The sequence below is a fragment of the Carassius auratus genome, unplaced genomic scaffold, assembly GCF_003368295.1.
Source record: "Carassius auratus strain Wakin unplaced genomic scaffold, ASM336829v1 scaf_tig00050889, whole genome shotgun sequence".
NCBI classification, from domain to species: domain Eukaryota; kingdom Metazoa; phylum Chordata; class Actinopteri; order Cypriniformes; family Cyprinidae; genus Carassius; species Carassius auratus.
In genome coordinates, this window is record NW_020527177.1 from 2,501 (window position 1) to 25,734 (window position 23,234).

The 23,234-nt window shown below is 32.6% G+C and overlaps 1 protein-coding gene across 1 annotated transcript in view; it reads right to left on the minus strand.

The window, feature by feature from the left end:
* The window catches only part of LOC113089748 (phosphatidylinositol 4-kinase alpha-like), a gene marked incomplete at its 5' end in the record, with an annotated part of 30,028 nt that overhangs the window by 1,068 nt on the left and 5,726 nt on the right, over window positions 1-23,234 (minus strand). Inside the window, 34 exons of the mRNA XM_026256111.1 lie at window positions 1-1,215; window positions 1,302-1,385; window positions 1,462-1,551; window positions 2,232-2,391; window positions 3,170-3,290; window positions 3,440-3,565; window positions 3,654-3,758; window positions 4,962-5,071; window positions 5,157-5,227; window positions 5,304-5,376; window positions 5,497-5,567; window positions 6,919-7,048; window positions 7,741-7,861; window positions 7,965-8,018; window positions 9,232-9,399; window positions 9,480-9,570; window positions 10,602-10,801; window positions 10,884-10,963; window positions 11,995-12,153; window positions 13,614-13,741; window positions 14,936-15,043; window positions 15,792-15,943; window positions 16,166-16,324; window positions 18,112-18,239; window positions 18,391-18,547; window positions 18,621-18,713; window positions 19,696-19,815; window positions 19,903-19,992; window positions 20,979-21,062; window positions 21,168-21,249; window positions 21,426-21,550; window positions 21,637-21,707; window positions 22,166-22,248; window positions 22,320-22,453. The exon at window positions 1-1,215 is cut by the window's left edge and continues 1,068 nt beyond it. Of these exons, the coding sequence (XP_026111896.1) occupies window positions 1,164-1,215; window positions 1,302-1,385; window positions 1,462-1,551; window positions 2,232-2,391; window positions 3,170-3,290; window positions 3,440-3,565; window positions 3,654-3,758; window positions 4,962-5,071; window positions 5,157-5,227; window positions 5,304-5,376; window positions 5,497-5,567; window positions 6,919-7,048; window positions 7,741-7,861; window positions 7,965-8,018; window positions 9,232-9,399; window positions 9,480-9,570; window positions 10,602-10,801; window positions 10,884-10,963; window positions 11,995-12,153; window positions 13,614-13,741; window positions 14,936-15,043; window positions 15,792-15,943; window positions 16,166-16,324; window positions 18,112-18,239; window positions 18,391-18,547; window positions 18,621-18,713; window positions 19,696-19,815; window positions 19,903-19,992; window positions 20,979-21,062; window positions 21,168-21,249; window positions 21,426-21,550; window positions 21,637-21,707; window positions 22,166-22,248; window positions 22,320-22,453 (3,780 nt within the window). The remainder of the gene's footprint in view (window positions 1,216-1,301; window positions 1,386-1,461; window positions 1,552-2,231; window positions 2,392-3,169; window positions 3,291-3,439; window positions 3,566-3,653; window positions 3,759-4,961; window positions 5,072-5,156; window positions 5,228-5,303; window positions 5,377-5,496; window positions 5,568-6,918; window positions 7,049-7,740; window positions 7,862-7,964; window positions 8,019-9,231; window positions 9,400-9,479; window positions 9,571-10,601; window positions 10,802-10,883; window positions 10,964-11,994; window positions 12,154-13,613; window positions 13,742-14,935; window positions 15,044-15,791; window positions 15,944-16,165; window positions 16,325-18,111; window positions 18,240-18,390; window positions 18,548-18,620; window positions 18,714-19,695; window positions 19,816-19,902; window positions 19,993-20,978; window positions 21,063-21,167; window positions 21,250-21,425; window positions 21,551-21,636; window positions 21,708-22,165; window positions 22,249-22,319; window positions 22,454-23,234) is intronic.

Genomic DNA, 23,234 nt, shown 5'->3' on the forward strand with positions numbered 1-23,234 from the left:
AACTCAAATTAAAGGCAGAATATAAACATATTAGTGACATTTTGCATTGCATTAATGTGAAAATGCTATGTACGTCATTTTGAGGAGCATTAAGATATTTTATATAATTTTTTTATTAGTATCATATGCATTATTTTTGACAATATTCCCACAGTTCTAATTAATATATTCAGACGGTGTACTAGTTTTTTGTGTAATTTTCTTTACTCTGTGTAACAGGTTTTTTTTAAATTGTATTATAATAAAAAATAATGCTGGAATTTTTTTTATTAAATAGTAATAATTATTCAGGCAGTAAATGATGTAAAAATATTAGTGACATTTTGCATTACATTAATGTGAAATTTAGTTTTAAAATGTGCTGTGCACAATGTCATAATGCAAAAGAAAACTATTTAGGAACGTTGCATCTTGCATTATTTTGTATTTGTATTATTACCATTATTCTATTCAAGCAAGCAGTTTTACTGTAATGCAACTAGACGGTGTACTTTTTATGTAATACAGTAATTTTTGCTATATCATAGTAATATCATTTTCTTTTATTTAAATCAACAAATTAAAGGCAGTACAAAAAAATACCACCACGATATATAAATACGAAGTAGTGAAATTTATGTTTAAAATAAAAAATAAAAAGAATAAATGTGCTATGCACAGTCAAAATGCAAAAAAATCGAACAGTCCTAAAAATAGACAATTTTCCTTTTCAACCATACTTGACAGCTTTCATGAGATTCACCCCCTTCAGTGCCAAACACGACATACGGACGAGATACAACGTACAAACACTGATGTATTGCATAGCACAGGTCATTTGCTGACGGCACGTAATCTACAGTGCAATCTGTGCCAGAGTCTTAGAAATGGCTTCCTGGGAGACGCGACTGAACCCAGAGATTCAAGTAGAGTTAAAGGATGTATTTCTCAATAGGAATGTCAAGATTCACACACAAACCGTCACGGCAGATGCCTTAAAGGGAGATCAGAGGAAAAACATGCAGCTTTTGGACTACAGCGGATCACTAGAGAGAGGCCCTGAGGCAGCCGGACAGGAAGTGACACGCCTGGATCAGGGCCAATCAGAGCAGGTGATGTATTCCCATCTATAAAGTGCTCGTCGTAAAGGATTGTAATAGACTGATAATGACGTGGGTCCAGTCTCAGTACGGGATCTGGTTCTGGTAGTACTGCAGCATGTCGTAGGTTTTGCTCCTGTATCAGAGAAACACAGTTTCATCAGAAACGTTCACAATAACACACTTTCTTTGATTATAACGTGACAAGGTGATGCTTGTTACCTGCTACTGAGGAAGCAGCGCTCGATGACTTTAATCATGAAGGCCGCGGCTTCCTTCTCGCTCATGTTGGGGTTGAACCTTTGCCTGCCGAACACATTAGAGCAAGGTTATTATCGTCATCCAAACCTATTCAATTATGATTTAATATGCAGTCACGTACTTGAGGAGTTTGATAGTCTGTCCTCTGAAGCATGGCAGCCCTGTGTCCAGCATTAATGTCACCAGAGATACCACAGCATCCATGTACGGCCTGAGAGAAACAATTCAAACACACATCGGAGGGCTGCAGATTATAAACAAGCTACTGACAGAAAACCAGTGTTATCATTTTATCAACGAGATGCTATTATAGTTATTATTTAAATACTGAGAATTAATTTCTGAATCTTACAAAAATATTTAAATAATATATTTTTAAAAACTATAATACAGTATAAGTAATCAAAATTATATGTTTATATATATATATATATATATATACACACACATTTTTTATTTTAAAAACAAAAAATAATTCAAAAAATAAAAACTAGTAGCATCTCACTGATATTTTAATGACACTGGTTTTTGATTTAGTATTATTGTTGTGATTGTCTTTTTTTATTATTTTTTTTGGTATATTTGCAGTTTCATTTTTAGTTATTTTAGTGCATCAAATTTGAAACGTGAAATTTGAAGAAGTCAAATTAAGGTTTTCTTTATATTTTATTTCTATACTTTTTATTTTATTTAACGGAAATGTTTTACGGTTTCAGTTTTAGTTCTAATTCTATTTTATAATAATATACTTTTGCAATCAGAAAATATTGGGGTGGTTTGCAGGGGACAGAGTTTGGCCACAGAGGACAGCCAGACAACCCTTGTGTCCTCACGTCTGACCTGATCCATCATCTCGGAGGATGCTGCATTATTGAAGAGCAGCCGTCTCACCTTACGGCCAGGTATCCGCGCACACACATCTCCATGAACCATTTAAAGGGCGTGGCCTCCATCTTGCCGCCCATGATCATCACCATCTCATCGGTCAGCTTGATGTCGGGCTCCCAGCCCAGATTACCCCCCGGAGAGCTCTCGAACATGAAGCCGAAGTCTACGGGACACAAGCAGGCAGTCAATTCATCCTTGTTTCAGATTTAGTGTTAGTTTATCTAATAAAAAAATAATAACAATTTCATTCAATAATAAAAAAGTTGGGATAATGGGATAATTAAGGCATTATACGATGAAAATGTTCCTTGTATGATGTAAAAACTTGTATGTATGTAGTGGTTACCAAGTTTAGTGTCTCTACCTTAAAATAAAATATCAATGTTAGATGATAAATAAAAACTAAAAAAAAAATTAAAATGCTGCCTTGGCAACTAACAGAAATCAAATTAAGGTGAAGCAAAAACAAACAAACAAAAAAGACAAATTGGATTTAAATAAAAGCTAAAACTGTAATGAAACCAAAATAAAAAATAAATTAATAAAACCTAAAAAAAATAATATTTAAAAAGGAAAAACAAATTGCAGAAGCACATAACAAATTAGTAAAAAATTAAATAAAATTAAAATAAAATCTAAAAGTATAAAAACGAAACCTTATTCAGAATATAAATAAAAAACAAAACGGAATAGAAACATATTTCTATTTTATATTTTACATTTATTGTATGACACTTGAATACAATAAATGAATAGCCAATCATAAGAGGTAATTTGCATATTTTAAATGTACAGTCGCAAAAACAGCCTGTTTGAATAAAATGCAAGACAAAAGGGAGGAAAACAGTCTAAATTATGTTGCAAGAAACCATGAGTGACATTATAGGTGGATATAAAATGCCCCTAAAGAATGTGGCATCTTTAAGTTGATCCTGACTCACCGATGTGGATGAGATGGCCTTTGCTGTCCAGCATGATGTTACCATTGTGTCGGTCTTTGATTTGTAACAGGAAGAGCAGCAGACTGTATGCAGCCATACTGCGGATGAAGTTATAGCGAGCCTTCGAGAGAAAGAGAGAGGTTACAGAGAGAAGACACATAAGAATTAAATGATCAGAGCTGCAGAAGCAATTCAATACACACGTCAGCTTTCTGTTCAAAAACCAATACTATCCAATCTCTGAAATGTACTGAAGCAAGTGTCTGTCACCTTCTGGAAGGCCAGCGTGGACTCGTCCCCGTACTGGTTCCTGAAGTAGTCGTACATGCCAAAGTCAGTCTGCCGGCCGAGCTGATCGCGGGACTTACAGTCCGGAATACATTCAATCACGCCACACTGAAAGAAGCAGACAGGAAACCAGGGTCAGCAGAGCTCCAGCGGGTCAGGAGCACGACGTCTGACAGGAAGCTGGAGCGAGACTCACTCCAGGAGCGGTGGCCACCACACGGTACGGGAACACGAACAGATCCAGACCCACCAGCTGGAAGATGTTCTTGAAGAGACCGATGATCTGGAGCGCAAGCATGTCCTGAGACCAGAGAAAGACTGAATATTAACTCAAAACACAGCAAGGTCAAATTAAATCCACCTTTTCATGACAATTCAGCGATACATATATATATATATATATATATATATATATATATATGTGTGTGTGTGTGTGTGTGTGTGTTAGGTAAAAAATGTTAGCCTGAAAATGCACTCTGCTTAAAAGCGTCTGCTAAATGCATACATTGATTTTAATTTATATATGAGAATTTGCCATTAAATTTTTTACTTTTACACTGAAAACTGTAATATAATCAACAGATCCTCCCAATATTATATTTTAAAATGATAATTATATTTACATTTCATTTTTAACACACACACACACACACACACACACACACATATATATATATATATATATATATATATATATATAAATTTGTTCTTTTCAAATATATATATATATATATATATATATTTTTTAATGAAAATTGTGTCAATGTACAAAATCTTGGGTTTGAAAAATTACATATATTTTTTCTTGTAAAACATATTTGCCTGTGTGTGTGAGTATATATATATATATATATATATATATATATATATATATATATATATATATATATATATATATATATATATATATATATATATATATATATATATATATATATATATATATATTCTTCTCAATCGTCTGGAGTGTTGGGTTAGTGTCCAGGGTATAGCTCTACAGTGGTTTGCATCATATTTAAGAGACAGGACAGTTGCTGTGAATTTTGGAGACTTCTCTTCCACATTGGCCCCTTTAGTTTATGGTGTCCCTCAGGGGTCGATTTTGGGACTGTTGCTGTTTTTTCTTTACATGCTTCCTCTAAGCGCTATTTTTCGGAAGTATAGCATTTCATATCACTGTTATGCAGACGATCTCCAGTTTTACCTTCCTGTGAGCTTAGATAAAACCTGTTCACTGGACAAAGCACTAAAACTGAGGTTTTGATTGTAGGCTCTCCTATAATTATTTTATATATATATATATATATATATATATATATATATATATATATATATATATATACATATATATATATATTTTTTTTTTTTTTTTTAATGAAAATGACAATATACAAAATCTTATGATTTGGAAAAAAAAATGCTGAATTCACATTTCTTTCTTTGATTTCTCATTTCATGAGATTCCCTCCTTTACATGATTAGGGATGTTTCCCATGATACTGACCTGTCTGCAATCATCGCCCACTTTAAAGATGGCCGCCTGCCAGCAGACCTTTTGAGCAGTCTCAGGATTCTCATCACCTTCATCCTGAGAGTCTGACGGAGAGCGCAGACCTGCAGACACACACACACACACAGATCTCTCAGAAACTGCATGTACACTGCAAGTGCTGCGAGGTCCAGGTCCTGTGCGACTCACCCTCTTTTTCAAGCTCGCTAACTCCACACCTCTTCACTTTGAATTTGGCCAAATAAGGAGCTTTAGCAGCGCTGAAAAAACAAGCTGATGTTAATGAGCTCATAAATCACAAGTGAAGAGAACGCATGTGAACAGCTTTTGCCATACCTCTGCATCGGTGTCCCTGACTTGTAGTCGATATCCAGAACGATAGCTTCCGGGTTACTTGGCAAATAACATCCTGATTACAGCATTAGAAAAGTCATAAACAGAAAACAGAAATGACACAAATACCCAAGTAATATTTTTAAAGCACAATTCCTCTCATCACAGATTTGTTTTAAATTGACGGATGTCTGACCGGGCTGAACTTTGATTTCGGACAGCGCCTTCAGACACGCTCTCTTCCTCTCCTCTCCTTTAGGAACAGGCCTGGAAACAAGAACAGCGTGCTTTTTATACTCTCTTTACTTCAAGTGCATTCAATGTATATTTTGCACAGAGAAAATCAAGAATATCTCCCAACAATTCAAAGGACTTCAAAAAGAAATACTATAATACATTGACTTTTTCATTTAAAGGGATAGTACTCCCAAAAATAAGAATTAGCCATGATTTACTCACCCTCAAACCATCCTAGGTGTATATGACTTTCAAATTATGATTAAGACTAGACAGGTGTCATGTGATTCAAATATTTTTGCCAAATTAATGCAAAACCTATTAAAAGCTTAATTTTCCTGCAAACATGTACCTTCTGATTTACTCTTTTAACATGAAATATTTTTGCACACAATGCAAAAGAGCTTAATGTTCTTGTCTTTTCTAATTAATTGTTTCTTAATATTGTGGCATAATATGACAGGTTTCATGAAATTCACCCATTTACATTAAGCTCTAACATAAGATTTTGTGCATAGAGCTTCTAAAACATTAAAAACTGTCTTGCTGCACTGCAAAAAACATTTTATTTCATCATAATTTTTTACATTAAATTTGTAAAGTCTTCCCAAATAATCAATGTTTATAACAAGTACAATAGTAGAGGCACTAATATACAACAGCTCTTGGTTAATGATCACAAGATATGCAGGTAAATAAAAAAAAAATCATATAAAATACTAATATAAAAAAATATATTCATATGAAATATGCATATAAAAATGTATTTATTATGTATTACATTTATAAATGTAAACAATATTTTTATAGTGTTTAATTTTGATTAATTTTGCGTCTTTTTCAATTTAATGCATCACTCTTGAAAAAAAAAAATAATTTCTAATATTAATAATAAAAACATTTTAAAAGTGTGATTTCTAGACCTAGAAAAGTCTAGAAAATCTTTGTTAATTATTCAAAAATTAATTAATTTAATTTTTTTTCTAGTTATGTCAAGCTCTATTTATAAAAATATTCTTTGGCATTGAAATTTATATTTATGAGCAAAATAATATTTAAAAAAAACCTAATGACAAAATTCATGACACGCAGGTAAACAAAAAAAAAAAAATTGTTTTATTTGAGAATTTTAAGTGAGTTTAATATGACATTCTTCTGGTTTAATTAATCAGTAGCTTTTCATCAACTCTATATTTGAAGGCACCATCCTATACATCCTTCAGGTGTAGCACAATCCAAGAATAAACTGGCATCAAATCAGTGAATGACTGACGATGTTTCTAATCATTCCCTTTCAGTCGGGATGCTGCCTAGAAAGGTGAGGCAGTTCACTAGAGTTTGAAGGAGAGCTCAAATGTGGTGGGAATGGCATTGCACATACTTGATAATGGCGGAGACGTTGGTGATCTTGTTGAAGAAGTCAAACTCGCGCTGGTAGAAGTCTTTAGCTGGACCTGACAGAGAGTGTGTGATCTCCTCCACCATCTGCTCCAGAAGCTCACCGATGTCCGCTGAAGCACAACAACACATCAACTATCAGCTCCTATTAATCTGGACATCAGGCAGTGACATCTCAGTTCATTCGAAACCATCAATGTTTCATGAAATGGAAGAGGAAGCCACCTCCCACTTTTGATTCCTAAAGCGCATCAGCACAGGTGTCCATGTTTCCACTGTACATAATAATCCCAGACTCTTATCAGTAAATTATGCACTAATATTCAAACATTTGGGAACAGTAAGATTTTAAAAAATATATATATAATATATAAAGCATTTAATTTATGTAATATTTTATTTTATTTATATATATATTATTTTATTTTATTTAATTTTTTTTTTCACATTTTTGTATATTTTTCCATATTTTCCGCTTTTTAGGCGAAAATGTGTAAAAAAAAATGAAAAAAAAAAAAATCCTTAAAATGGGCAACTACGATTTTTGTGTAAATCATTGAATAAAAAGTTCAAAAGAACAGAATTTCTTTGAAATGGAAATCTTTTATAAATGTCTTTACTGTCACTTTTGACCAATTTGATGCATCCCTTATGTATAAAAGTCATAATTTCTAATAAGTAAAAAAAATCGTACTGACTTCAAACATATAAACAAAAGTGTGTGTTATCTGGGAGTAATTTGACGAATTGAACTACAGCGAGTAACGGGACACGTTCTGTCTGAACTCGACAGCAGGTTACGTACGATCTTTCTGTTGGCCTTCCTCGTCCAGAAAGATGTTGGTCTTCATGTTCCATATGAACTGATGAGCGAGGAGCTGGGACTTCTGTGCGGCCCACAGGATGTACTCTCGCACGTAACCCATCTGTCAAAAAAAACGCACGCAAAAGATGTTAGGAGCAGGCAGCAGCGCAGGGCTGTGAGAGTCAGAGCAAACCACTGTTGTGTTAAGAAGAACTCTTCCTCACCTTGTCATACCGCAGCGACTGAACGATTTGAGGAATGTAAAACAAAATCGCGTCCTGTAAAAGAAAGGCAAGTGAGAAATCACAGAAACATAATGGACAGACCTTAATCTGTTCCTCACACAAGGAATGAAACGGGGTTAAAACCTTTTGAATCACCCTTCAGAACATCTCCTTTTGTGTTTCACACAAGTGTCAAGGTCTAATTACATCAATGGAAACTGTAGATAAAAGCCATAAATGACGTGAAATATCTGATATTTATCGACAGCAAGTTAATTGCTCAGCTGAGGAAATTTTAAAAGCATGAAGTCACCGGAATTAATATTAAAAATATTTGTAAAAGTCAAGGAAATGTTTATAATGAATGTTTTTTTCTAGTTATATCAAGCATAGTACAGAAACTGAATTTGAATCATGTGATTTCTAGACATGGAGAAGTCACGGGAATCAAGTCAAGGACTTTTGTGTCAAACTCTAAAATGTTTGATTAAAAAATTAATAGCCATTTTAAAATTGTGATTTCTAGACCTGAAAAAGCCATGGGGATCAACATTACGAATATACAAATGTTATAATAAAATCACTTTTTTCTACTTATTTAAAGCCCTAAAATATTTATAGATAAAAAAGAAACTAATCACAGATGACAGGAGAAGTCACCGGTAATAAAACATGTAAACAATAATGAACATTTTGTTTTTGAAACATATGGAATTTAATTATGTTAATAATTTATAACACTATTTTTTATTAATTTCTATCATTATAAACTTAATTTTAAATAGTCATATACATATTAAAATATTTAATTAAATTGATGTAAATGAATAGGTTTGAAAGTGAACAGTTTTGACAGTGCAGCAGTCAATTACCCTATTTTCCGGACTAGAAGTCGCACTTTTTTTCATAGTTTGGCTGGTCCTGCGACTTATAGTCAGGTGCGACTTATTTATCAAAATTAATTTGACAAGAACCAAGAGAAAACATTACCATCTCCAGCCGCCAGAGGGCGCTCTATGCTGCTCAGTTCTCCTGTAGTCTACACTGAAGACATAGAGCGCCCTCTGGCGGCTGGAGACAGTAATGTTTTCTCTTGGTTCTAAATAAATGCGACCTATACTCCAGTGCGACTTATATATGTTTTTTTCCTCGTCATGACATATTTTTGGACTGATGCGACTTATACTTAGGTGCGACTTATAATCCGAAAAATACGGTAACATCTGTGGGCTGAGAAAGAGCTGGTCTCCAGGCTGCTGGTACGTACAGGAGGGAAGGAGCGCAGGACTTTGACTCCATACTGAGCGGTGAGCGGATGAGGAGGGTACATGCTGGAGAAGTACGAGAGGCCGGTGGGAGGATCTGCAGGAGCCCAGCACAGGATGTGGCTCAGCTCTGGAGAATCAGCATCAATGGTGTGCCACGTCACCAGGAACTATGGGAAAAAAACACAAGCAAGTTTTAACACGCAGCAGAACACATAATGTCCTGTTGTGGCAGAACGGTGGCTCTAACCTTGACTGCTTCTGGCACATCGCTGACCGCACCAGGATCCAGTCGAACCAGACGGGTCACTTCAGCCACGATGGCGTCTGCATTTTTGAACCTACAAAGGAAGAAAAGAGGCCACCAAAACATGAGCTTTCTACCAAAACCTCAAAACTGGAGTGAAACTGATCAACTGGTGCTGCACTCAAATAAACAAACATGCATTCATAAACACACAAATAATATTAGTATTATCTAATTACATTTTCAATAGCATAATATTGCATTGATTATTATTCCAGATTTGATTTGTCTTATTGATACAATTGAAGTCTTTATCTTATTAAGAGTGGAAAAGATATTTAAAAAAAATCATTATGTCAGTGAAAATTTTAATAAATATCAGTAATAATAAATGATAAATAATAATAATGTCAGTGCACATTTGAATAAATAAATAACTAAACAAGCCAGATTGGTTAAAATAGGTTTCAGTTATTCAAGTCAAATTGTCTGACGCATTGTATTCTTTTAATTAAAATAATTAGTGCCGGGCAAAGATTAATCGCGATTAATCACATCCAAAATAAAAGTTTTTGTTTACATAGTGTATATATGTGTGCTGTGTATATTTATTTCTGTATAAATAATGTTTGGAAATTCCTTTGGATAAAAATATAAGTGCATTTTTGATATATAATATAATATAATAATTGTTTTTCATATTAGAGAAAGAGTTTTGTTTTCTGAACTTTTGTGAAAATGTACTTAATTGACATTAAAAAAAGTCACTGCTAAAAAGGTGCTAGGAAAACATTTTAAATTATAAAAAAAAAAAAAAAAAAATGTCTTGATGTGTAAATATGTAAATAATATTTTTCCACATTAGAGTAAGAAGTTTTTTTTGTTTTTTTTGGGGGGGTGGATGTGCATTGTTGTCATCAAAAAATGTCACTGAAAAAAAAAAAAATATATATATATATTTTTGATTTCAAATCAACTCAAATTGTCAGTGAGTTCAAAGATTTTTTTCCCTTGACTTGACACAGTAGATTCTAGAACTGATAAAAGATACATGCCTTAAAACTGCTGTAAGGTCGACAGCTAACTAGAGTTTGGCACAGAGCTTCAGTCTCATTATTGGTGTACCTCGCTGGCAGCTGCATGGCCAGATACGGAGCGATACTCCAGGCCAAGTTGACATTGTCCTTCCACTGTTTCTCACTCAGGTTGATGTATTTGGATCTCCAGTTGGAGATGCTGGTCTCTACCGACTGCTCTGTGGCGATGGCCAGCTCCTGCGTTGATAGCGGGTTGTACCAAGTGGTCAGTCGCTCGATCTCACTGGCCTGCAAAGAAAGCACAGAGATGCTCAAAACACAGAAGTGCATTGGTTTCACAGGAACCAGGCTGGGGAGAAAGCCTCCCTACCAGTAAGGCCAAGAGTAACGTCCTGCGCTTCATGTAGTACTTGTGCAGCTGCGTGCCTCGGTTGCTCTTTTTGGACATGCCTATGTGAGAGAAAACAGAAGTAAATTAAACATACTGGACTGAGACAGGACACCTGTGAGACACTAGAGGTGCTTAAGTAACAGCTGGAAAAAGCAGAGCTGCTTCTACATCGTCAACAGTGCTATTCTTGGATCATTGGGGTCCGATTATAGTATTTCATTGTCTTGAAATAGTTTTTACTTTTATGTTTTTCCATTTAAAAATTAATTTAATTAATTTTAATAAAAAATACTGCTTTTGTCAATTTTTTTTCTTAAATTCAATAATAATAATAAAAATAATAATAATAATAATAAAAAATGTATTACTTTTTTTAGCACATAATTTTTTACAACAAATTAAAAATAAGAAATATTGCTTGGTGAAATAAAATAAATTTTAATATTTTATGTGAACTTAATTTCAAGTAACACAAATATTTTTATGGTTTTAGTTTCAGTTAAATATAGTAACTCTAGCTATGACTACAAAATATGACAACTTTTTTCCCCTGATAAACAGAACAACCAAAATCTGATGTCACTGTACAAGTAATTTTAATTTTAAATAATATTCATTTTCTAGTTATGTCTGCTCTGAAATATTTTTCTTTTCTCTTTTTCTTTTTTTAAATTACACAAATGTAATAAAAAGTTAAAACACTATAACATATATAACTTAAAACCCTTATTTATATATTATTACTATACATTTATATATTCTAATAATATATATGAATTACACACACACACATGCACACATATACATACATACATATATATATATATATATATAACAGACTATTTGAATACATAAATAAACACCTATATTTATACTGACTACAATGGTTTATTTATTAAAAAACAAGCAATAGTGACACCGCAGCCACCAGCTGATTTCCAGCAGCTCAGAAAGCATTCATAGCTCAGTTAATGCAGAGCTGACTCTTAACAATCAGGAGATCACTGCACGAGCAGATGCACATTGGCTGAACAGATTAAACCATTAAAAGCAATCCGGCTCAATCGGCTGTTGTGTGTTTGGGTGACACCTGATTTCTTGGAGGTGGTGGACATCCCGCTGGACAGGGGGTAGGTGTTGATCCAGCCCTGAGCGCTCTGCTGACGGGAACCCATGGTCATGTCCATGTTGTTCCTCGGGTCGGCGGCGTTCATCACCGACAAACTGTTCATGGACGGATCCTGGTTGTCTGTGAGAGGAAACGCTGTTAAATTAAGGATTTAGGAGAATTTTATTCTCTTCTCTCTGGTACCTACACTATTAGAGTGAATCTCATGAAGAGTGTGTGAAGATCATAATTTACCCCCCCCAAAAAATAAAAAATAAATAAGGCATACGCATAAAGAAAATGCTATTTTTTTATAATAAATATTTTTATTGCATTGTGACATTTTCATGATGTTTCCATGTTCAACCAACATTTTAATTACTGTAATACGTAACTTTTTAGTTTCTTTAGTAATTCTCATTTTTCTTACATTAATGCTTCTAATATTTTCATTCAATATTATTCCATTGATAATTATTCCAGATTTTAGACTTTAAAAATACAATACATTTCTTAACGCGCATGAAAAGTGCACTTGATGTAAAATAATACATAACATACAATTATCTCAATTTATGTTTCTTATTTAGTGCACATGAAGTAATTAATTCAATAAATTATTTTAATAATGTGTCAGAAAATGTGCAAAACTGTCAGAATTATTATTTTTTTTAATCTCATTAAATATATATTATATACTATTTTTCTATTTATGTATCATATTTATTGCACATAAAATAATTTTTTTCTAAAACATTTTTTTGGAAATGTGTGGAAAAAATAATGCATTTTTAGATATTAATTAATTAGTGGAAAAGATCTAAAAATAATAATAATATTTTTTTTTTTTGAAAAACAATTAATTTCTTGTTGTGTAAAAACGGAGCACTTTCAAATAATATTCAATTTAATCTAAAATCTGATTTAGGGGTGAGATATAACATGTTTCCTGACAGATGCCGTGAGATTCACTCATTATTTGTAAATTAATATTCTTCTTTTACCCCATTTCCAAATTTTGTCCCATCATTCCAGCACTTTTTCTCCTTTCCCTTTCCCATCAGCTTTAATGAATTATTAACACACAGCATCTGAAGAAGTCAAGCCTGCAAATGATACAGTCGACGAGTAAATACCAAGCGAAGCAACTGATTTGTGGAGCTGTCTGGCGATGTAGCACATCACACGATGGAGAGGCTTTAAGGGACGAATGAAGTCTCAATTAGTCCTCTGATATTGAAATGATCATGCATTTTACATGAGAGAGGGCGCTAATGTTCTGATGAGGTCATGTTTCTATAATGGAGAGAGAAGGATGGTGAGGCGGGGAGAGACGGGACGGACGCATTTGTCAATCTGCGCTTGGCGACAAATTGATAAATCCGGCCGTCTAGATGATTACCGTGCATTTTTAGTACAGGTTTCAAATTTGCAGCCATGCAAATTTGAACCGCATAAACATGCTCCTGCTGCACTGTAGTCGCACAGTCGTAGCAAGAGAAGCTTACTTAATATCGATAGCGGAGAAGTGCTGGAAACGATAAGCGATCCGAAAATCCCAGCAGATTGGGAGCTTTGAGGGGGATTGGCGCCAAGCTCACCAGGTGGCACGAGCTGACTAGCAGCTAGGTACTTCTTATCGGAGAGGATGCTGGCGTAGAAGCGGATCATGATGCTGATGTCCTCGCGCAGACGCTTGTCTCCCTGAGTGGGGAACTTTGAAGCAACGCTGAAAAAGAAGAAGAAAAAAATAAAATAAAATCATTAAAATCATGAGGATTCATTTATTTGACTAAGCACACAAGCAGCCAAAAATATCAAGTAGCTTAGCAGAGACTGCCAACTTAAAAATGAAAATCAACTGCATATCAAAAGAGTTATCTAGGGTTGTCAAACTATTAATCGTGATGGAACGCATTCAAAAATATAAGTGTGTTTACATTAATATATGTTTGTGTACTGTGTATTTTTTTTATGTATGTATAAATACACACACAACATGCATTTGAGAAAAACTGTATTTAAAAAAAAAAAAAAAAAAATGAAAAGTTTTATATTTATATATAAAATATTTACACACTACAAACACTACTTGTAATTAAAAAAAATAACATTAACAGAAATTAAATAAAATATACTTAAAGCTAGTTTATTTTAGCCAGTTGCCAAGTTTAAATTGAAACACCTAAAATAACTAAATCAAAATTTTTTTTTTAATTTTAATTCTTTCATTTCTAATTCTTATTAACATGCATTACTTTAGAGTTTTTAAAAGTAATTAACAAATTCTCTCTCATTCATCTATTCATTATTCTTAATGCTTCTCGAAAAATATTACTTTATTATATAATTACTACATAATAAATAATAATAATAATTAACATAATATTCCATTGATAATCATTACATACCTTATTTGGCTATTTATATGCCTGAAGCCTTGAAAATGTTTTTTTAAAAATTAAATTGTTAGCTGAAAGTAAAACCATAAAAAACATTTTCATTATTTGTAATAAAATAAGTATAACCTGAAATATTACTTATTTTCTTTCAGCTAGTTACCAAAGAGAAAAATGTATCATTTGAATTTCTTCAAATTAAAGTACTAAAATAAAATACTAACAATTAAATGAAAACAGAAAATAAAAATCTAATTTAAAATGTTAACAAACTATAACTTTAAAATCGATGATACTAAAGTCCCACTGCTACAACAACAGATTTAAGTTTAAACAACAACATCTTCATCAAAGTAAAGTGTGAATTGCCTTAACTTTGATGTAGATATTTAAATATGACTATACACAAACAGAGATTAATAACAATTTTACGATGCTCTGTGGTCGGTTTTGTTTTCATTTGTCATCGTTTCCTCTCTCCACAAGCATTTATCATTTATCAAAAACTCCAATCTAAGCAGTACCTGAAATAATCAAAGGCGGTGGAGTAAATCTTTTCCCGCAGCACGTTACGGATCGTGGCGTTGGTCACGACGTCAGAATGAAGGAGCGAAAGTCCGAGAGTCAACAACCTGAGGGCACAGAAATACAGTTCAATCCTAGGGTTATTATAATTAACTAAAACTAAAATGAAAACTAAATCCATAAAAAAAAAAATAGAAAAATTGAAAAAGAAATGACTCAGAGCCACATTTCAAAACTGAAATAAAAATGAATAAACTCTATATAGACATAGAAATAAAAACTAATAAAAATGACAAAAAAAAAAATACTGAAACTTTTATTCAAATTAAAATGAAAATACTAAAATAAAACTATAAAAGTATCTCAAATTTACTCAAATAACAAGTGTAAATGTAATAAACTGCACTGAAAAAGGTTTGGATTTGTTTAGGATTTACTAAAAATTTTTATTCCAAAATTGCTAGTATATTTCACAAATAATTACAAAACACAGCAAGTAACGCATCAAATAAAATATGCAATCTTGAGGTAGAAAAACTGAAATAGTATTTTCTTGTAAAATGTAATATGTGCACAATTTTTGTAAAAAAAAAAAAAAAAAAAAAAAAAAAAAAAAGATTTATTTTTTCTTAAGCAAAGAAAAATGTTGTTTACAAATTTGACATTTCTTTCTTTTGATTTAGGGATGAAATAAGACCTTGTTCTTGACAGGCTCAGTGAAAGTCACTCTGGTTTTGCAGACCAATTATGTTGAATTAACTGTGAATGTTTGGAGCAAACTGAAGTCTGAAATAATCTTTAATAATCCAATAATCTTTATTTGAAACAGTTTTACAGTGCAGTGTTCTTACTAACCTGAAGCGTGGTCCAATGGCCGCCACGTGGCGGTTCAGGCTGCTTTTCGGGCCGCCAACATTGAGACACAGAGACCTTTGCAGAAGAGTGCCGAAAATCTCCACCTGATCAGCACTGCTGTACTTGGCGATCTCAAAGCGCTGGACCAGGAACTAGACAAATGGAGAGAAAAAATGACTTGATGGAATAAATAAAATGTTTGACATTTTGGTAAACCCCCCAAAAAAACAAATTGTGAACCGTTTTTCTCAAAAAGACAGATTCTGTATCAACGTGAAGTGAAAGGTTTATTAATGCAATTACACAAGAGCGACCCTCATCAAAAATCCACAGCGATAAACTCATGATGGGCAAACAGGGTAACAGGAAGTAACCTCGATCCAGGTGTAGTGGGGCGTGACGTCGGGCGGACAGGGGACGGGTTGGCTCTCCTCGGAGGCCGCCAGGGGGTCCGCCTCCACCTGGGCGTCAGAGAACAGCCCTATCTTCAGCTCGATGGTCATCTGCCACGCACCTGCCATCTCCCGCATGAACTGACCCCAGAACAGAGGAGAGACTCAGTGAACACTAGCCAAAAACACTGGAACACCTGCATAGCTCAGATACGCACGTTACATGAGGAAACATCGAATATAACAGCACAGATTTAGACTTCATCGTGAACAGAATATTAGAGCACTGTGTGCATTCTTAGACTTTTACATGTGCAAATGTTTGGAGGTGTTCAATACAATACAATATATTACTGTATAATAAAGTGTGTGTGTGTGTGTGTGTATTTAATTTTATTATACAGTAATATATAATAAATCAAATTCAAAACTATTATATTAGTATTATATAAATATATAATACTAATATTTTATATATATACATATAGTACAGACCAAAAGTTTGGAAACATTACTATTTTTAATGTTTTTGAAAGAAGTTTCTTTTGCTCATCAAGCCTGCATTTATTTGATCAAAAATACAGAAAAAACAGTAATATTGTGAAATATTATTACAACTTAAAATAATAGTTTTCTATTTGAATATACTTTAAATAAATAATTTATTCCTGTGATGCAAAGCTGAATTTCCAGCATCATTCCTCCAGCTTCAGTGTCACATGTAACATCAGTCGATCACATGATCATTTAGAAATCATTCTAATATTCTGATTTATTATGAGTGTTGGAAACAGTTCTGCTGTCTAATATATTTGATCAATAAAAGGTTAAAAAGAACTGCATTTATTTAAAATAAAAAAATTGTAATATATATTGTAATAATATATTTCCTTTACTATCACTTTTTATCTATTTAACACATGCTTGCTGAATAAAAGTATTGATTTTATTGAAAAAAAAAAGAAAAATATTACTGACCCCAAATTACTGACCAGTAGTGTATATTGTTATTACAAAATATTAATATTTTAAAAACATAGCTTCTTTTTTTTTCTTTTTATTCATCAAAGTATCCTTAAAAAGTATCATATGTTCTGAAAAAATATTAAGCAGCAGAACTGTTTCCATCTTTGATAATGAATCATCATATTAGAATGATTTATAAAGGATCATGTGATAATGATCCTAAAAATTCAGCTTTGCATCACAGAAATAAATGATCATTTAAAGTATAATAGTTTTTAAAATCAATTATTTTAAACTGTAATAATATTTCACAATATTAATTTGTTTTCTGTATTTTTGATCAAATAAATGCAGGCTTGATGAGCAGAAGAAACTTCTTTCAAAAACATTAAAAATAGTAATGTTTCCAAACTTTTGGTCTGTACTATATACATTATATATATATATATACACACATTGTAAATAATTGCAATTGTATTTTAAAGTACTACTTTACATGTACTTGTCTATTTTATTTCTAAAATTTTGAGCTGTTGACAGCCTTAAGCCCATTTAAAGGTTATTAATTTAATAGAATACAAAAAAATATATAATAATTGTATATTAAGTTGATATATTATTACAAATTAATAAATTAATACATGAAAAATTTGTTCATTTCTGGCAGTTGCAGCTGATAATTAATTATATAATAATTATACATTAATTTAATACAGTTTGTGTATAAATAAAGTAATATTATAAAGTAATACTATACATTTCAGTATGTTTTTAATTTATTGTTTTATTTCCAGCTGCTTGAATATTGTGTTGGTTATGTGATTACAGCTCTTATAATTACTTGAGATTTCTTTTCTTACATTTTATTTGGGTTTTGAGACCATTTCATTTGACTGGTATTGGTATGCATTGACTAAATACTGGTATTATGACAGCTCTACATATACATGTGTGTATCTTACCGGGACTTCAACGCCTGTCCTCGCAGCCAGGAGCCATTCCCAGCAGGCAATAGCTGTTTCCATGCCATTCTCGGTGAACATCTTTAACGGAGACCAGCAGAGGCGATGCAGCAGCTGAGGATCCCATTCTACACAATAAACACAACATTAACGACTGCCTTACTGTCTTACTGATCTTCTTGTCAGCATACTGGAAAACTGAACTTGATTTGTGGTATATTCAGTGTTTCATTATGCAACTTGATGGTATGAACATCTATTTGAAGTGTAGTAACATGCCTTTGGAGCTGATGAGCAGCGCAGTCATTTTGAACATGGCTTCAGTGAAGGCTTCCGGCTGACCTCCGTCCAGAGCTTCATTCATCTCACGAATCATCAGCTTGTTCAGATCTGACGTGCTCCGCGTGGCCTCGGAGAAATGGATCATCCCTGCTACCTGTATACGAGACACGTGTCTGAGCTTCTTTCATAAAACCCCCAGCAGCCTCGGCTTTATTATTCAGCATTACCTCTCCAGCATAGCGGTTTCTCAGGTTGAGGGAGGCCATGAAGTTGGAGTAGTCTTTCTTCACACATGCTGGTCTCTCTGTGAGCTGAGTGGTCTGAAATAGGAACATTATTGTTAACTAAAATAAAAAGCATGAGTTAAAAAAACATATTTTTACTTGACAAAATTAATGCTAAATCCAAAAATCTAACTCAAATAAAATATAAATGATAAAATCATTTAGAAATAAAACTCTAAAATAAAATAAATTAAAATCTTTTAAAAACTTAAACTGGTTTTATTTCACCTAGTTGCAAAAAATAAATAAATAAACCCAAAAATGAATAAATAAATAAATGCCAAAAAAATAACCCAATAAAATAAAAAATAAAATAAACTTGGTTGTTTTATTTCAGCTAGTTGCAAAAATAAATAAATAAATAACCCATTAAAATATAAAATATTTCAGCTAGTTGCAAAAAAACAAAACAATAAACCAATAAAATAAAAAATAAAATAAACTTAGTTGTTTTATTTCGGCTAGTTTCAACAAACAATAACCCAATAAAAGAAAAAATAAGATAAACTTGGTTGTTTTATTTCAGCTAGTTAAAAAAAACCAATAACCCAATAAAATTAAACATAAAAAAAATAAAATAAACTTAGTTGTTTTATTTCAGCTAGTTTCAAAACAATAACCCAATAAAATAAAGAATAAAATAAACTTAGTTGTTTTATTTCAGCTAGTTGCCAAGGTAAATTTTCTAACTTTCATTTAGTTTAACTAGATGTACTTTTTCAATTCTACTAAAAAAATGAATAAAAACTGTAAGGACATATTTAAAATAATAATAAATAATAAAAAACAAACTTTGATCGAAACTAAAATGAAAATGGAAAAAGTTCAATAAAATAAAAATATTAACAAAATATTAACAAAACTATTATAGTAGCTCAATAAACCCCAAATAACACTAGTCTGAAATGACAGAGAACATACTTCTCACATAACTTCCTGATTGTTTATTATCACTAAGGCACTAGTCATTATCTCCCTTCAGCATGAACTGAGTCTCAGCAGAAGCAGCTCATCTTACCCCCAGACTGGTGCTCTGTCGATTATATCCAGCGAAGTGCAGGATGCTCTCGGTGGCCATCGCCAGACCCGTGTGCTGAGACAGACCTGACACCCAGTTCTGGTGCTTATTCAGGTACTCCTGGGGAAAATACATCGATGATGTTCAAAACCACTGCAGAGGACAATCGTGATAGTGAATCGAGACATTTTGAAAGGGAGGCCAAACCTGTAGGTGAGATTTGGTGACCGATGGTGCCCACTTCATGGCCTCTTTTAGGATTTCTCCACAGCGGGCAGCAAAGTCTTTCACTATGCTCTAAACATGACATATGAAATCCCAAATATATCACTAACACATATGCAATCCCACGCTTTTAATAAGAAGCCAAATTCATATCTATGCCTTCTTAAACTCATTTTATATTGCAGTGGAAAAAGGCAAATACACGGATACATTTTTATTGTTAATTTTAGTTAAATTACAAATTAGGTAAAAATAATAAAATTAATATTTATATTAAACATAAATATATTTAGAATTTTGTGTGTTATTATTATGTTTAATAAAAAACAGATATACATACATATATACATACATATATATATATATATATATATATATATATATATATATATATATATATCACATTTAATTTTTTATATATACGTACATTAAAATATATTCATAAAAATATAAAAACATTTATATTTACGAAATGTATGTATAATATAAATCTACATAAATTATTTTTACTGTATATTTATAACACAATTATTAATTATTATATTAAACAAATATATGTACATTTTTGTGTTGTTATTTTTATTATTATTGTTTAATAAAAAATATTTTATAAATAATTATTTTATATTAATATAATACACACATATAATACAAATAAACACAAATATATATACATACATGCATACATACATACATACATATATATATATATTTGCTTAAAATATATTGATAACAATATAAAACATTTATATTTAAGAAATGTATGATATAAATATACATAAATAATAAACTGTATATAACAAAATTATTATTATAATTATTATTATTATTGTTATATTTAAACATTTATATAATTACACTGTAATAAACATTTCTAAAAGTGTAAAAGTTTCTAAAAGTTTAAAATAATATATATATATATATATATATATATATATAATATATATATATATATATTTTTTTTTACTATATTATATAAATTAAATTGGTTGCAAATACATAAAGTTCCTGTGGCTTTATAAAGCATAGAAAAGCAAGAATAAGTCAAGTAAATGCACCTCTCTGGCCTCGTATGTATCCGGCACGGTGATACGATACGGGGTGTCCGGTATGTCATAATACGGCTGGTCTTTGTGGATGTCCTGAAGAATTAAGAAATCAATAATTTATCATAAACCTCTCCTTTAACACCTCCAGACGGGGAAATAATATCTAAACTTGATCTGAGCAAAGCAAGAAGCACGTACAGCACTGAGTGAAAGAGACAGGGTCTGTAATATATCCAGCATGGTCCTCAGGACACGACCGCTCCACAACAAGTGCGGAAAACTAGACCAAAAACAAAGAGACACAGCTGCATTGAACATTCAAGAAGAAGAAATGCACTTCTCTATTGAGTCAACTATCCCCACACAGAAACATGAGAACACATCTACAGAAACAAGATCTCTACGCAACACATTAGTGTTCAGTACGGTCTGTGATTGTAATGGAGAAAGACCCACGTCTCAGCGAGTCCTGACAGATATTTGTCTGCAACTCTGCGGATTCTCTTGTGAATGTGGTTGAAGTTGACCAACAGGAACTGAGCATGGTTTTCTAACTCCTCCTCATGAGCTTTAGTCTTTTCCTAGAAAAAAAGATATATAACATTAGAGGATAACAATGAGTGGCCGAGTCGAGATGTTAAAGCGGTTCAGGTGATTTCTCATTTACCTTGTCAGCCATCATCTGCAGAAAGACATCGAAAACCTTGTCACCCACCGCTATGACACACTGCATCATTCCTGAGAGGATGAGAGGAACACAATCACAGCACAGCTCACAAATAATCATCTACTGATCAGACATGACTCTTAAAACAAGACTCTATGGGTTAAAAAATAGAGATAAATCACAATGCATTAATGAATAAAATGAAATGCGAGTTTTCTAAAATGTTTAATGTACAGTATAATTGAAAAAAGTCCTGATTTGCATGCATTTCCAACAGGTTAATATGAACACTGGATAAAGCTGGGTTTGTTGCTGTAATAGTGTATCAGAATCATAAAATACAGTATTTCAACAGGGAGGAAAAAAAACAATCACTATTTCACAAATTTTATGAGCAAGCTACACTTCAGAATATAGGTAGCAATAAAACGTATCTTTAAGTGCAACCTAAAAGGAGTCATTCTGAGAGAACCAAACCATACGTTTTAATCCATCTATTAACAGATGAATGTTTTAAGATCTAACCCACCTGATTTATCCTTCTGGATCGCTCGGTCCTCAAAGTATCGAAACATCACTTGGAAACGATCCGAATCCAGCGAGCGTAACACCCTGAGAAGATACAAGAGGTCACATGACCGTTCAGACTGAAAGACGTGCCCTGCTGGACAGATCCGGTGTACCTCATGTACTCCAGGCGGTAGACGGACAGCAGGTAGGTGGACATGGCGAAGTCCAGTTTATTGATGAGCGCAGCCACTTCCGGCGGAGGATCCAGCAGGTTAATGATGGTGCCTCTCAAATCATTCAGCTCGGCCTAGAAACACAACACACAGCGTTCGGTTTACAGGATCGAACTGATGCGTGTGGAGGCACAGTTTCAGCAATCATGTCCAGAAAGACTATTCACATTCAGTGATATTATCACATTATATATTTACCAGTCATAAGGGTCAATTTTTTTAAATGGAGATGAATGCATTGATAAATAATCTTTCCATTGATGCATGGTTTGTTAGGAACGGACAATATTTGTCTGAGATACAACTATTTGAAATGCAAAAAAAAAAATCTACATATTGAGAAAATCATCTTTAAAATTGTTCAAATTAAGTTCTTAGCAATGCATATCACTAATCAAAAATTAAGTTTTGATATATTTACGGTAAGAAACTTAATGGAACATAATCTTTATTTAATATCCTAATGATTTTTGGCATAAAATATATATATATATTTTTTTTTTGACCCATACTATGTTTTTTTTTGGCTATTGCTAGAAATATACCCCAGAGACTAGTACTTTGTGCTTGAGTCACAGTTAGTCTGCACTCATGCTATCAGATGAAAAAAATACATTTGAACTGAATTGAGCTGGATAATAAAAGCCAATTTCTGCCAGAAGATTGAAACAAAATCATTTTCTTCTCAAAATGCTGACTTTTGTTTCTTGCAATTTGGAGGATTTCCTCATATAAACGCCCAGGTTTCTCACGTAAACTCAGTACTGAGAAACACAATCTCACAATTCTGAGAAGACGAGTCAGAATTCTGACAATCCGACAAACTCACAATTGTGTTTAAAAACATAGGAACTC